The sequence below is a fragment of the Microtus ochrogaster genome, linkage group LG4, assembly GCF_000317375.1.
Source record: "Microtus ochrogaster isolate Prairie Vole_2 linkage group LG4, MicOch1.0, whole genome shotgun sequence".
In the NCBI taxonomy this organism is placed as follows: domain Eukaryota; kingdom Metazoa; phylum Chordata; class Mammalia; order Rodentia; family Cricetidae; genus Microtus; species Microtus ochrogaster.
Genome location: NC_022030.1, coordinates 24973457 through 24990101, shown reverse-complemented (window position 1 = coordinate 24990101; position 16645 = coordinate 24973457). Strand labels below are relative to the sequence as shown.

The 16645-nt window shown below is 44.1% G+C and overlaps 1 protein-coding gene across 1 annotated transcript in view; it reads left to right on the top strand.

The window, feature by feature from the left end:
• The window catches only part of Man2a1 (mannosidase alpha class 2A member 1), a 170514-nt gene that overhangs the window by 14186 nt on the left and 139683 nt on the right, over nt 1–16645 (top strand). The window contains exons 2-3 of the mRNA XM_005361333.2: nt 13746–13997; nt 16120–16264. Of these exons, the coding sequence (XP_005361390.1) occupies nt 13746–13997; nt 16120–16264 (397 nt within the window). The remainder of the gene's footprint in view (nt 1–13745; nt 13998–16119; nt 16265–16645) is intronic.

Sequence of the window (16645 nt, the reverse complement as noted above, 5' to 3'; positions counted from 1 at the left end):
AACTCACAGAGATCCGCCTGCCTCTGCCTCCCGAGTGCTGGGATTAAAGGCGTGCGCCACCATCACCCGGCTAGAAAGTGCTTCTTAAGTTACTTTGGGAAATGTAATTATTGTATGGGAAGCAGATAGCTAAGTGCCGTTCACTTTTTCATTAGGCGATACTGTGATTAGGATGATATTGGGCAGATGTCAAATATCTAAGACATGCTAGACTTCGCCAGGGTGTGGAGATACACGGTGCACATTCTGGGGTCCAGGAGTGAAGACCAAAGCTGAGCTCTAGGTGTTTCGAGCCTTTCAACATCGTGACATGACGTAGACATCTACAAATGTTGGTGTGCTTTACTTATCATCTAGTTGTCCTGGGATGGGGAAGCTTGCTGGCAGTAGATTGGGCATGCCTGCAGATGCCCATGTCTTATCTCTCAAGGAGTAGACTTCAAAGGGAACTAGGAGACACAGCTATGTCTGGATGATGGCCTAGTTTGCTGGACTCAAGAAGAGGAAGAAGTTGAACATTTGCAATTGGACTTGGCAGGCGGTAGGGTCCTTGCTTGTGTGAAATACAACTCTTTGCTAGCCCCGCAGTCCTGAACTTGTGCGTTTGAGAAGAACTGAGGAGAATGCCTTGTCTAGATACCTCCTTCAGTGCTTTAAAAGGTAGCTTGGAGTGTCATGGTACACACCTTTGATTCCAGAGTCAAAGGCAGGCAGATTCTCTGAGGTCAAGGTCAGCCTGGCCTACACTGTGAGTTCCTGGACACCAAGGCTGTGTTGAGAGACCCAGTCTCAAAAACAGAAATGTGGAACAAAACAAAACAAAAGAGTAGTTTGTAATACAATAGTGTATTGCCTGGAGTCAGGCTAGAGTTGGGAGTCAGGCGGTGGCAATCTTCTCAGAGTTAACTGTGTGTGCTAGGCAGCTGCTTGAGAGCAGTATTAGAGAATTCATTTTGTAGAAAATTTTAGACCTGGAAGGGAGTGAAAAGAATATTCAATCTAGATTATTCTGGTAGCAGTGTGTAGGAAGACTCAGAAACAGGAAGGCAGCTGAGAATCTGCGTGAGGTAATGTAACAGACATAAGGGTATGAATCTTTGTTCCAGTATCGAATCAGCTACAGTCAAAAAGGAGAAAAAATGTGCAGACATTGTGTGAGGGGGACACCAAGAATTTGTAGCGGATGGGTGAAAGGCAGTGGTGGGTGGATCGAGTCATGTGTTCTTCCTTGACTTTGCCCTTTTGGGGTATTGGAGACAAGTTATACTGTTTGCAAAGACAAGCTACTTTGGAAAGCCAAGTTCAGTTTTATTTATGATGGAGTGGACATTAATGAAAATAGCCAAGTGGGCTGAGAGATCAAGGAAGGAGATGCCGACTGGGGAGTCATTAGAGTTGAGGAAGAATGACCTCACTCTGGGCCTGGGCCTGGTTAAGAGAGCCCCGAGCCAAGCACATTGCTTATAGCCAAGATCTGAACTTCTCACATGAAGATTATCCTGCAGCAGATGTTAATAAAACAAAGAGGCTTGTGTTCAGTTCGTCAGAAACCAGCACATGGATGAACATACCTATGGAAAGATGACGCCAGGAGGAAGCGTTTCAGAGATGCTTCTCAACAGGAGACCCGCAAAGACCTGTCTCATCTTTATCACCCTTGATGGGACCAAGTTATTTTCCCTAGGTCGTAAGGCAGAACACGGACTGTTTTGTGTGTTTGGTTGGGAGAGATGAGGATGAAGAGAGAGAGATTCATAAAGACCCAAAAGGCAGTGACTCCAGCTAGATAGCTCAAGGTTGGTCCGAGGCCAATCATCTTGCTAAAAACACCCTCCAAACAGACTGTGCCTGACAGAGCTGCTCTGGTTTGGCTGACCCACATGAGGGAGAATTACGAATTGCTTTTGGCCCAGGACCATCTCTTGAAAACTTGCAGGGCCAAAGAGTTATAAGACTTGAAATGAAAAAAACATTTCTGGGAACTTTTAGGGTAAGAAAATCTAACTAGTAACTATTGAAAATAAAGTGTGAGACTCAAGAAGTTCATATCCTTAACGTGTCTTTTACAGCTCACGGCGCTCTTAGAAATTTGTTACTATTGTATTCTTTTCAAAAAAGATTTATCTTATTTTAAATTAAATATATGTTTGTGCCCGTGTGTGTGTGTGTGTGTGTGTGTGTGTGTGTGTGTATGTGTATGTGTATGTGTATGTGTATGTGTATGCATGTTTGAGTTCAGGTGCTTGCAGGACGGGGAAGAGAGCATCAGATGCCCTGGAGCTGGAGTGTTGTGGTTGAGAGTTGTTAGTCATGGTGCTGGAAACTTAACTTGGTCCCTCTGTGTGAGCAGTACATGGTCTTAACTATGGAGCTACTCTCCTCCATGGTATTCGGGACTGTGTTCTGCCTGCTTTTGCTTTGCATGTGGCTGGTTCAGCTTGTTGTTTATACAATAGGAGAGATGCTGTGACACTTTAGAGTCTTTGATGCTCAGGAAGTTCGGAGTTTCTGTGACTGGAGATGGAGCTTGTCTACATGTCTGTTCTCTGTTAGTAACAGCTAGAAGGGACCTATTGGGGAAGGGTTCCTATAAATAAGATTGTGGGGGAGACTGATAATCCACTTAATAACAGCCTCATTTTCTTTTTTAAATTGATTTTTACTGAGTTCTACATTTTTCTCTGCTCCCCTCCCTACTTCTCCCCTGCCCCCTTCAATACTCCCACAAGGTTCCCATTCTCCCAATTTACTCAGGAGATCTTGTCTTTTTCTACTCATGTAGTTTAGATCTATGTTAGTCTCTCTTGGTGTCCGCATTGTTGTCTTAGTTCTCTGGGATTGTGGTTTGTAGGCTGGTTTTCTTTGCTTTATGTTTTAAAACCACCTATGAGTGAGTACATGTGATAATTGTCTTTCTGTGTCTGGGTTACCTCACTCAAAATAAGGTTTTCAAGCTCCATCCATTTTCCTGCAAAATTCAAGATGTCATTTTTTTCTACTGTTTAGTACTCCATTGTGTAAATGTATACATTTTCCTTATCCATTCTTCGGTTGAGGGGCATTTAGATTGTTTCCAGGTTCTGGCTATGACAAACAATGCTGCTATACACATAGTTGAGTACATGTCCTTGTGGCATGATTGAGCATCCTTTGAATATATACCCAAAAGTGGTATTACTGGAACAACCCCATTTTCAAAGGCTTTCCCAAACCATTTCTGAATGAGAAGTGATCTCACGCATGTCAGTTGTATTTATTTTAATAGAATAACACTGTTTGGGTTGATTGGCTTTTCCCATTACAGACATTTATTCTCTTTTTACATTGAAATTGTGCTTTCTCAAAATTGCTATGTTGACAGAATGTTTGCCAGCAGATTCTAAGATTCAGTATGGACCCTTCATCTTTGGAGAGCGAGTTGAGCATAAATACACATCATAATTACCTTGTGGATAAAGAGATAGGCAGATGGCATAGATAGAAGTCAGAGACCTGATTAGACCAGAATACTTAATGGGGTGGTATCCACCAACAGAACTGTGCTGTTTGGGCACTGTTGCCACCTAAAGCGTACCCTGTGACCCTGTGAGAGAGCATGCAACTTCTTGGGTGAGGAGTAGATCCACTTTTCACAAATTATCTCAGTTAATAATCAGATGCTAAGTATAAGAATAAAAATGTATCTGGGCTGTCTCAGTGGGTAAAGATGCTTGCTCCCAAGCCCGAAAAGCTGTGTTTCATTGTTGAGTCCTATATGATGGGAGCAGAGACCCAACTCCTGCAGGCTGTCCTGTGACTTTCACACTTGTGCTGTGACACGTGGGTGTCCTCCCAATAAATAGCTACAATAAACAGTCTTTTAAAGAAAAGCTTTAAAAAAGAATGTAAGATATTAAAAGGAAGTTGAAGGACGATTAATAAAAGCTCAGGGTCAGAAATTGGGGTTCAACCTTAAGATCCAAAAAGCAACACAGCCAGCCACAGTTTTGACCTCCGTCTGAAATGTCAATTCTGCCTCCTGGAATCTCAGAAGGAGACTGTGCCTGAGAGCTGTCTTTCCCCATTTTATATTCCTCTCTAGGGCTGGGATTAAAGGCATGCACCACCCAGTTTCTATGGCAACTAGTGTGGCTACTGGGATTAAAGTTGTGTGTTACCATAACCTGGTCTGTAAGGCTGACCAATGGCGCTGTTTTGCTCTCAGATCTTCAGGCTGTCTTTATTTATTAAAATACAGTTGGAATGCTACTACAGTAAGTCGTGAGAGAAATGTCAGTAATTTTGTTTGTAAACATTTTGGGGAGCAGAGAGGGGAGAGGGAGGGTGGGGAAGAGATTTGGAAGTGGCGACTTAAAGAACTCCATTAGACAATAATTAATTTGCACGGTGCCACTTAATTGTAGTTATTCAGTGGATTTCTAAGTGGTAAAGCTGCATTTTATTAAAATATTTTATAGTCCAGATATTCGTTCAACTTCCTTCAGTAATTGTTTGAAAAAGATGATCTGTCTTACAAAACTGTTATTTTATATGATAACTTGGTGCCTAAAATGTTGCCTCAGTGCAGGGGAGGTGGTTCCATGCAGCGTTCCTGGCGTGTGCAGGTGAAGCCACTTGGTTTTCATCTGAACATCCTTCTGGTGACTGGCAGGGAGGAGGTGGGGTGGAGATGGGGAACAGCGCTCTGGTCTGTGCCTGCAGGAAGTGCCAGCATCAGGAGCCCCAGCCTCTGTTTACTAGCAGAGTGGTCATAAGGTGGTGTCATTCCTGGTCAGGGTTCGGATCCTGCCTGGGGACTAGCAGCTGCCACGTGTAGTCACAAGGTCCCAGAGTACCCAGCCAGGACATGCCAGGAACCTCTGTAGTCACGTGACACTCTTGTCTTCTACCTATATCTGAGTGGCTTCTGTCAGTCTTACTTGAGCACGTGGGAGATTTATGAGACATGACTGAGTTTTGGGAAGACAGTATATAATTGAATATTCTTTCTGGTCACATGATGATGTCACTTCTCTGCACGAACTACCGACTGCACGCAGTCTCCTGGAAGAAATCCAGGTGTATTAAGCTCCAGATCTGGAATGAAACCCATTCCATTAGGAAACCCATATAGCAGTGGTCTGTGACTTGTTGACTGTGACCAGACAGGCCAGGTCTCTCTTTGGCCTCAGCACTCCGCGTCTGCAGGGGTCAAGCGGGCTTTTGAAGGGCTACTTGCCCTGTTAGGAAACTCTGTGAAGTGCCTGGAATTGATTGACTTGCAGTGTTTTTTCGGGATAGGTGGGATAGGGCTGCGTACTGACTAGAAAATGCTCGGTAGCCTTGACACCGGTGCCTATGTTTAGCTCGAATGCAGGGGTTCTTAATTGAGGATGTGTGAGAACTTCCCTGTAAGCCATTTCCCATGATAAAAAGCGGGCATGTGCGTGCTCTCCAGGTGATCTCACTTGTTCTTGGTGCTTGAAATCCTCGATTATATCGGCTGCTTAGGTATCCATCCTTGACTTCTCTTTTCAGCTCCAGACTTGCATGCACGCTGATACCACTGTACACCCGGTAGCTGCAGGACTACCCCTCTGTTTTCTCCTACTTCAGCACCCCGTTTTCCTTCAGTGACACTGTCATGGACCCAGTTGCCCCTGTCAAACACCAGGAGACCAATCTGCTTTTATTGTTCTTATTTGATTTCCTTCCTGCTACATTTGCTGTTCCGCTTGTCCTGGCCTAAGCCACGTGGCTTTTCTTGGGCAAGCTGAGATCCCTTCTGAAATGTACTTGCCCCTTCAGAGGTTCAGAGTAGCTTGAATGTATTTTAATTTTTTCAACTTTAAAACAGTGTTCAAGATGACTACATTGATGTTTCTTTTCTTGGAAATTAATTAAAATAGTTATTTATTGATTGACTGATTTCTGGGACAGGGTTTCTCTGTAATTTTGGAGCCTGTTCTGGGGCAAGCTGTTGTAGAACAGGCTGGCCTCGAACTCACAGAGATCTGCCTGCCTCTGCTTCCTGAGTGTGGGGATTAAGGGCATGTGCCATCACCACCTGGCATAAATATTTATTATTTTTATGTGTATGTTGTATGTGCCTGTGTAAGTTTATTGCACCATGTGAGTGCAGGAACCTGCAGAGGCCAGAGGAGCGCAATGGATTTCTGAAACTGGAGTTATAGGCAGTTCTGAGGCAGCTTGTGGGAACTGGGAACTGGGAACTGGATCCAGGTCCTGTGTATGAATAGTAAGCACTCTTTTTAACTGCTGATCTATCTCTCCAGTCCCCCTGGAAATTAGTTTTACTAATAAAGGCTGACTCGAGCAGAGGCAAATGTGGGCGGTCTGACCAAGCTGTGCTCTGGGGATGGATGCTGCAGTTCCCTCTTACCCTCCTTTCCTGCAAGGAGTCTGAGTCTCTCCAGTCCCGCTGGGCCCGTAAGCAGAGCGGCTCCCACTGACCGCCAGTGTAGAACACTTTCTCAGTGTTTACTCATGTAGCGCTGTCATTACCTGGTGTAGTCATGCGCTGCTCTAACTGTAACCAAACAAACATGGAGACTCTGGAGGTGTGGGGGGGGAAGGGGGGCTGGGTGGAAGCTCAGGCATTGCAGAATGGCATTGTATTCTCCGTCTCTGGAGAAGACTGTTTCTTGTCTTCTCCAGCTTCTAGAAGTTGAACAGTCTGTTCTCAGACTGGGATCTTGCAGGAACATCATTCTACACTCTTCTGTTCTCTGTTTCTTTTTTGGGCCTTGTTCTTTTTCTTTCGAGGATCCTGTGCTCTTAGGAGCTGTCTCTGGATAATCTAGGATAATCTCACCATCTTAAATTTTACCACCATCATTTCTCCACATACCTACCATATTCTAGCATCTGGAACTGGGGCATGGACATCTTCGAGTAAACATTTTTCCTATTTACCTCAGTAAACACTATTTAAATTTATTTGCATGTATCAACTAATCTTCAACAACTCTCTCGGTTTAGTTGTTATTAACTGCCCCTACTTTATAGCTGGGGAAAGTGAGGCACAGGGAGGGTTTCACGACGCTGGAGTTCACATGTCACTCTTAGTCATCAGGATGCATACTGTTTTTGCAGGTGCCTAATGTATCCTTCAGTGTGATGTTTGAAAACCATACAGTGGTGATAATCATGCCTTCTGGAGTGCTTGGTGGCTCCTCCTGTTTGAAGTCTTGACAGAATCATTTCCAGCAGTGGGAAGTAGTGACTGTGTGTTCACTGCATTCCTGCCTCAAGGTCACACAGAGAGCAAATGCTAGAACTGGAACTCGTGAACTGTGACAAGCCTACTTCGCTGTTTTTGCTTTACCTGATGAGGACATGTTTAGAAAAAGATTAACCATTATTTGGTGTTGCATAATGGTCACGGTCAAAGACAGACTCATGGAGACTGCAATACATCTCCTGGAGTTTCAGGATGTGGGTGTTGGGAGCTGAACTCTGGTCTCCTGGCCTAGTGGTAGGTGTTCTTTAGTGCTGAGCTATCTCTTCAGCCCTTATCAGAAGGTCTTGTTGTAGTAAAGTGATATGCAGATTTCAACATCATTAGAAAAGAAAGAGGTAAAAAGGATGGAGTTGATCAGGAGGTTCAGAGCATTATGTTTGGTGGTTATATATAACATGTGTAACATGCAGTCATCTCTCCTGAAATTAGCCTAGTTAGAAACTTAAGTGCAAAATCTTATCACCAAAACGGGACAAAGCATTCATTGTTTTGAGTTTCCCCTTAACCTTCTTTTGCGTTCTCCACAGTATGTAGAAACCAGCTGCTAGAGCTGTAAATGCTGAAACTTGTAGCTGAACTGCGGAGACTTGGAATCTTTGCCCTTAGAAGGGTACCACAATTACTACCTTGCTCATGAGGCCATGACTGTCAACCCGGTGCCAAGCCAAGTCAGGCTCACTTCCAACTGGACCTTAGATAGCACTCCATTAATGTAGACCTTTCCATTCCTTTAAAAAATGTTTTATTATTTTCTAGTGTGTGTATGTACGTGTATAGGTGTATAGGTTTGCATATACCCACAGAGGCCAGAGGTGCTGGGTCCCCCTTGGAGCTGGGATTACAGACAATTGTTAACTACTTGGTGTGGGTGTTGGGAATTGAACCCCAGGTCCTCTGGAAGAGCAGCACATATTCGTAATTGTTGATCCATCTCTCCTACTAATATTTCCACTTTTTCTTATTTTTTAATTTGTTTTTTGATACGATGAATATTAAATTTTTTATAAAGGATTATAAATGTTTTGTATTTTTTGAGGGGGGGAAGATTGATGGATTATTCGTCAAATCCTTTTTGTTCTAGACCATGATGGTCCACAGCCTTTGGTACTTTCCTTGGTTTTCTCTTGTAATGCATAATTGAGATGGTCCTGCGAGTCAGGTGTTGTGCCAGGCATCAAGCATGGGGAGCAGAACAGCTGCCCACTTAGTGGGGAAAGAGGGGTGCCATGCATGAGTACACTAAAATGCTGTAGAGAAAATGAAAGCAAAGTTGAGAAAGAATAATGTACAGAGGGCTATTTCAGATAGAACAGCCAGGAAGGCTGTGTAGCGGTGTATTTTAGGGAGAGTTGAAGCATTGTACAGAAAAGTATGCCTGAAGGCACTGAAAATTGGTGAGAAGGAGCTGACTTGGAGCTCAGTTACAGTTAGGTAAAAGCTTCGTTGGGGAAAAAAAACACTGCATCCCTGTGTGTTTTGACGGTGATAAAGAATATAGGTATCTTAGTTTTGTTTTCCAGTGCAACAAGGAAGTAGCAGTGGATATTCCATTGGGCGCACTATCTGAGCAAGGCCTGGAAGAGTAAACAGGCACATAGGGAGATGGAAGCGATGCAGAAAATTATTGGTGTCTTGTGGGCAGAGTGTGAGGAGGTTAAAGGGGAAGGGGTTTGTTGTTTCAGCGAGTGTTTGGAGATGGGACGGAAAAGCATTTAAAGATAAGTTGGGTGTGTCAGCATTGTGAGGACAGAGAGAGAATCAGGACACCAGCATTTTGAAGGAACTTACTGAAGAGACCAGAGCTGCTTCCTGGCGGTGTGAGAAGGGCAGTGGCTTTGGGAGAAGGGTGTGTTCAGCACGTAGGGTTGATGTTAAATAGAGCCATCAGGATGCGAATTTCAGAGTTATCAGCAGAATATGTAAATTCTGGAGGCAGGAGTACAACATGGCATTTAAGTCATGGAGTGGATGGGATCATAAGTGTAGAGAGGTAACAGGCTCCGGAGCTAACCTGGAGGCTGGCATTTGGAGGTCAGAGAGAGGAGCCAGCAAAGGACACCGATTAGTAAGCCACAGGAAAAAAGCCAAGGGCACACTGTACTGCAAATCGAATTAGTGGTGGCCGTTTCCAGGATGAAGGGTGCTCTGCTGTGTGTGTGCTCCTGGAGATGATGAGGTCCCAGCATGCTTTGCATCAGGCGAGAAGTATGTGCATCTAGGGAATTTATGTGGGCAGTTTAGTGAGGTGGACAGGAACTGAATACAATGGGCCTGCAGTGAGCGAGCTGAGGATCATAAGGCAAAAGGAGTGTTGAGTACAGGCCTTGGTAATCCCCAGGTGTCCACAGGGCCACAGAAACTCTTTTTCTGCCTCCCTCCAAGTTCACAGTCCCTGACCCTGGCTCCAGGAAGCCCTTGGTGCCAAACTCAGGCTTGGATTGAGAGCCTAGATTCTGTGACAGAGAGTCTGGAGATAAAAAAAAAGACTTGAAGAATTTGGAGCTGTCTAGAAGGCAAACCAAGAATTTGCTCCTTCTGCATTTTTGCCCCAAGCAAGTCCTTGGTGACAGGTGTTGCTGGTCCGCTTAGAGCAGATGTTTCCCCTGCAGTCCTCTGGCCCAGGCTTCTCTAGACATGCCTTCTAGGCACACAGGGCCAGCCCTGTGATGCTATTCAGGGCTACATTGCCTGGATTTCTCCCGTTAACAAGCAGCAAGGGGCCCAGTACTAATGATGATTGTGTTTTATCCCTTTTCAAGATCCTGCAGTCCAGTTAGGTAGCACCCTAGTCAGCCATCTCATGTAGTTAAGGGGCAGATAGGGGTGGGTATGACTTTTAAAAATGGAGATAGTGGTGAAAATGGAGATAGTGGGACTGGGCGGATGGCTCATCAGTTAAGAGCACTGGCTGCTCTTCCAGAAAACCCAGGTTCTTGTCCTAGCACCTACATCCTGACTCAACTGTCTGCACCTCCAATCCCTGGGAACCTGATACCCTCTTCCACCCTCCTTGGGCATTGCACACATGAGTTGCTGAGACATACAGTCAAAAGATCCATACACATAAAAATAAATTAATATTCAAAAATTAAACTGTATTATACCGTAGTCATATGGGAGTGGCTGCCTCTTGTGGTTTGGTGTCAGAGGACAGCTGCACCACAGGGAATGGATTGCTTTCGAAGGGGAGTCTCATGCAACAGCACCAAGAGGAAGCCTCCGGGCAGCTGACACAGATGTACTTGGAAGTTAGAAGAGCCGTGGCCTCTGAATGTGAGGTCTTTGGGGTGGGAGAGGGAAAGACAGCCATCTCTCCAGGTGTAACTTAAGGAAGAAGGTGTCCGATTAGCTGTGCTTGAGTGACCACAGTAACTAGTTCCCAGCAGCTAGTGTCCTCCTGGGGGCAGATCATTAAGCAATGTGTTCAGATTCAGCTGCGGATGCAACCATTGATTTTGTTCATAGGATCGAGTGGGCACTGATCCTGGTCTACTGGTCTACCTTGTTGTAGGCTCTAAATTAGCTCTGCCCTACGTCTTTGATATGTGTGGTTTTGTTCCCCCTCAGCTTTTGTCTCTCACCACTAGCAGAGAAAATCAGATACGATCTTCTTCCCTGCCTGTGTCTGCAGTACAGCACCAAGGAGGAGGCCTCCCTATAGAACTGATTAGCAAATCAAAGGCTAACGTGCCTTTCTCACAAGTGATTTTCTTGCCCTACAGAAAACTGTCATTTTCAATATTCCTGTCAGTATTCTTCGACCTGCCAGCATAATTGAAACGTTATCTATCATTTCTGTTTCTTTAATGCACACTCTGAGTATATCCGTTTTAGGTCACGACACCCCCCACCTCCCGCCCCCAGCCATGTGTATGGAATTTGCTCATGAGGTATATATTAAGGACTTCGGCTGTTTGGAGGGAGACTTTATTCTAGTACGTAATATACTTTAAAAATGGTTTTCATTAGACCATTAATACTGCTATAGCCCCAGGCCATACTTTTCTACGTGTACTTAACTCAATATCAAATCCCGGGCACTGGTCATTAATTGTATCTTTAGAGTTACAATGAAAGCGAAAGTCCTCTTTAATGCCTGTCTGCTCCCTCTTCCTGAAATGTCTCCCATCATATTTGTATTGGGTAATATGCAGGTTTGGGACCAAGGCCTCATAGCAAAAACTTTCCCTAGACTGCTTCTTTTATTTTTTCCCCTCCCATTGAGCAGGTTGAACTACAGGCAGCTTGGCTGTGTACGTGGGTCCAAAGCAAATCCCCCTTCCCACCAGATTGCTCTAGAAGAATGCATTCAAATATGGCACCCACACATAGTACCTCTAAAAGCTCTGTGAGTCCACTAAAGCCTCATTTTAGGAAGATGTTTGAGACAAAGCTGAAGTTCTGAGTCTACTTGGGTTGGGAACTTGCTTGACTGTGGCCTCTGTGGTGAGCAGGCCCCATTGGAAGGCTGTTTGTTTCCAGTACTCAGCAGGATGAGTCATAACCATTTCAGGAAGCGGCTCCAGTCTGCTGTGCTGTGATAATGCGTGAAGGAATGTCTCCATTTGATCCACACCATGTTTAGGAAGGTAGGGACAGAGATGCCGTGCGTTTGACTCTTAAACATTTTTATGTTGGGGGTTTGGACTTGGGGCTACAGCTGGAGGTAGCTTTTGAACGTTCATTTATTTGGAACATCACGTAGCTTTCCCACTTGGAGAATGAAAGTTTCAGCTGGTTGGACGTGATTCTGTCAGCTCCCAAGCTGTGTTCAAAGCCACAGTTTCGGATAACTGTGATTCTGCACCCTTCCTCCTCCTCATTCCCAGAGCTGGAGGGAGGGGCATACCACACCACACTCAGTGCGGCAGGTCTTCACCTTACAAGTGCTGCGTATTAGGACCAAATACCACGCCTTGCAAGCCTCAGCTGCTTACAGGACCTCACTGCGTAGCTCTTGCAGGCCTAGAACTTTTGCTGGCCTAGATCTTGTGAGGCAGACCAAACTGGCCTTGAAGTTGCAGATATCCTCCTGCCTCTGCCTCCTCTCTCTACTGTTTTTTCCTACTGTATTTATTTATGTGCTTGTGTAAGTCAGAGAACAAGTTCCAGGAGTTGAGTTTTCTCCTCCTGCTATTTGGGTCCTGGGGATAAAGGTCATTGTACCAAGCTTGGTGGCATACTCTGGGTATTCCTGCCCTTTTGTAGCACTATTTTCACTGTTTTGATACTTTCCTGGAAATAACCATCCTTATATTTTTATTTTATTTTTTGTTGTTGTTAGGGTAACGAGATGGCCCAGTGTTTGAGAACACTGGCTGCTCTTTCAGAGGACCTGTGTTCAATTCCTAGCACCCACAGGACAGGTCCCAAGTGTCTGTAACTTCAATTCTGGGAGAGCTGATGCTGTCTTCTGGCCTTCAAGGGCACGTGGCACACACAGGCAAAACACTCAGGCACATAATAAAAATGAAAATTAAGAAGGATTTTCTTTTCCAATTTTTAGCAGCTAAAGTCTATTTCATGATTGTTTCTACCCCGTGATGATCTACTTTAGAACATTTCGGTATTTTTTCCCTCTTCCCTTCTTTCCTTTTTGCCTTTCTGATAATGGAAGTTAATTGTTCACCATGGAGATAAATATTATTTTAAACCCTAAGGTGAGCTTCTGAGACCTGGTGCACAGGCTTTTATATATGTGTGCTGCTGTGCGTGTGAGTGTTTATGTCTATGTGTGTGCATGCATGTGTGTGTTGCTTACAATGTCATCTTATATATTCAGAGACATCAGTATATACCTTACATGTTTTTGTCTTCCCACGGTGTGGCATTATGCCCAACCCTGGGCTTTCAGTTCAGAACCATTGTGCAGAAACATGACAAATGCGTGCGTTTCTTTCCTATACTTGGAACTGAGTACACGGGGTGGAAACAAAGTCAGAGATGGTTCTTCCTGCCATTAGCTGCTCTGTTCTGTAAAACAAGGTTGTTGGGATGGCAAGCCTCTGAATGTGGGGATCAATTAACACCACCACCACGCCCTGAATGTCACACAAGCGAAATAAAAGCATCTCCAATGACGTGGTAGGGCACGCTTGTGTCTATGGCAGTTAAAAGTGGATGGACTGATTTTTCTTTGGATTGGCCAGTATTTGTTGAGGGCTAAAGTGGAATATTCTTGTTCAGTTTCTTTGTTTTTTTGACCCGGCAAATTAACTCCAATTTATTTTGATTAAATTTAAAATCTCACTCGTGAATATAGCATGTGTCAGCGTTCATGATTCTGGAGACCTGAACAGGAAGCAGTCCCCAAATAGCTTGGTCATTCTCTTGTACTTTATAAATATGTTTGGATAAAGATGGCGGCTGCAGAGTGGCGGTTCAGTCCCAGCGGCCCTTCCATTGTGCGTCTTTGCTCACAGAAGTGGGAAGGACGAGTGACTGCGTAGTTTGGTAGAACCACAATCACGGTTCATATAGTTACCTCTTTCTTTTCTTTCAGGGCCAGCTTTCAATATTGCAAGAGAAGATAGACCATTTGGAGCGCTTGCTAGCTGAAAATAATGAGATCATCTCAAATATCAGAGACTCAGTCATCAACCTGAGCGAGTCCGTGGAGGACGGTCCGAAAGGTTCACCAGGCAATGGCAGCCAGGGCTTGGCACGCTTGCTTTCCTCACAGTCAGCCCTCCAGGTTGACCCCAAGGATTGTCTGTTTGCCTCACAGAGTGGAAGCCAGCATCCAGATGTGCAGGTAACGGAGAGTCGCTGGTAGCCAGCGGCCCTTTTGCTTGTTTTCAGGGTCACTCCTGTGTCTGTTCTTATTCGGCAACTTTTTAAGCTCTGGGCTTCAGAAGTTTCTCCTTTTGCCAAGATCTGTTTGTTCTCACCATCGTTTTGCTTTGTTAGTGGTATAATCCACTCCTCCTGCGCTTCTGTCGTTTTTCTGCTGAACCCCGCCATTTCGCTTGCTTTACTGTCTTTTTTATCTTCTGTAGAGGTTGAAAAATCCTTAAAGATTTAATTTGCCTACGTGATAATTTTGCCTGCTTTTGAACAGTCACATTCCATTGTCACTTTTCACCGTCTCTATACAGCAAGCATCAGAGTAGATATTTGGAGGAGGCTCCTGGTAGCGCAGGGAGTAATCTAGAGCTATACTTTCCACTATGGAGAGTGCCCTCCACACATGGCTGCAAGCATTTACAATGTTGCCCTTTGATTTGACATGCACTCTGAAAGTTTGTAATGGAAACACAGAGTGTTCTGGCCTTGGCATATAAAGTATCTTTATTTTTGTATTAATTATAGGTTGGCTTGATAATACCATGGGTAACTTAGATAAAATCTATAATTAAAATTGTATTGGTTTCATTTTATTAGACCATTTAAGATTGCCATGTTGGATTTGAACTCTTTCACTCGGACAACTCTGTTCTGGGGGGTAATGGAACTGAAAATCCAGAAGGGGTAGATCTTGATATAATCTTGAGGCCTTGGCTCACAGGCCAAGCTGCCAGTGGGAGGCAGTGCGGCTGGCCAGGCCCTGTACCCGTACCCTCATGGTTAGCTAGTGCATGGGCAGATCCTGGTGGGGCCAGAGTCCTGGGCTTTCCAGGGTACCTGTTTCCTTGGGGCTTGGTTTCATTTTGCTTTTTACTGAGTTCCTTCTTCGTACCACCTTCGTCCACTGTGGTAGGGGGATGGCAAAATGGCAGGCTCTTTTGTTGTTGTTTGTTTGGTCTAAATGTGGGCTGTTTTTACTGGGGTTGCAGAGCCTCTGTGCCTGTGTTAGAGGGAGGAGAGAGGACGTTTATGAGGGCTGAAGAAGGGATTGGCAGTTCCTCCTGATGCTTCCCTCTGCCCAGCTGTGCTCCACAGATTTTCTGCCTTATCCTTGGAGTCTTAGTTTTATTTATTCAAGGCATGAGTCCCAAAACAAGAGGTAGTTATTGTCTTAAACTACTTCGTGACGTATTACTTAATTTTCTGATATTCTTATTTTTTTGTGATATTTTATATTAATATGTAGTTTTTGTAGCCTGTTCAGTTTTATCAATTTAGGTGTTCTTGGTTGAGTTGTCACATTCAGTTTCACAGAGAATATGAGGGATAAAGGTCAAGTTTTATGTTTTGGGTGGGACACTGTTTTTTCCCTTTATGTCCAAAATGAATTATGATCTACAAGGAATTCTGCATTCAGAAGCTAGACGACGTTTACTTGGTTTTGAGATGAGGTCTCACTTTGTGGTGACCTTCCTGCCTCAGTGTTGTGACGGGACTGTAGGTATACACCGCTACACCTGGCTGTGGAAACACATTGGATTACTTAAAAGTTAAATCTCAGTTTAAAAAATTTCATTCTGTGTGTATTTTAGAATAAAAAGGTAAATACAGCATTTGACATAGAAAAATATACTTGAGTTCTCAGTCAGATACAGACTTAGAAGGTAGCTGAGGCTGATTATGAAGCCGACGCCCCAAATGAGGTAAGAAGTTGTGTTGAGGATATTTGCAAATGTTGAAATATTTGGTCATAACCAAACTTCACGAGAAATCTTTTGTTGCGTTTTTGTTTTCCTGTTAAATCACACTGGCACCAAAAGCAAAAGGAGGAGTTCTAATAAATGAATGAAATTACATTTATCGAAAGCAGATGGGGCGGGCTTTCTTATCAGGGTAGTTATGAATCACAATAGCCTTTTAAGCCTTTGAATGATTTTGGCCTTAAACATTTCAATTGGTTTTTATACAGTTTTATTTGATTATATATTGATAAAAGAAACAGGAAAGAATATCTTTGAGCAAATATTGACCAGCCTTAAGTATAGCTTAACAATGGTTAAAGTTTAACTATTTTTCTTTCATATTTTTAGATGTTGGATGTTTATGATCTGATTCCTTTTGATAACCCAGATGGTGGCGTTTGGAAGCAAGGATTTGACATTAAGTATGAAGCTGATGAGTGGGACAGTGAGCCCCTTCAAGTTTTTGTGGTGCCTCATTCCCATAATGACCCAGGTAAAGGCTGCACTCCCTAATAGCTCTGACAAGCTTGCCCAGCACTCGTATCCCGTAATGAGGGTCCGGTCGAGCTCCTGTCTCTCTGACTTCACAGTGGTCTTCTTAGATCCCATCCTCATTGTACCAATTTATGTGCCGTTACCAGGTACGACTTGTAGACCAGTAGACAATGATAGACACGACAAGGATTTGGGGGACATACATTTCAGGGTTCTGTGGTTTATTGTATTTGCTTCTGGTGAAACATTGCATGGGAGGGCTGGAGGCCTAGTGATGAGTTGAGAGCACTTAGCATTCTTGTACAGGACCCAGATTCAATTCCAGACCCCACATGGCGGTTCACAATCATCGTAATTCCAGTTCCAGGAGATGCCTCAC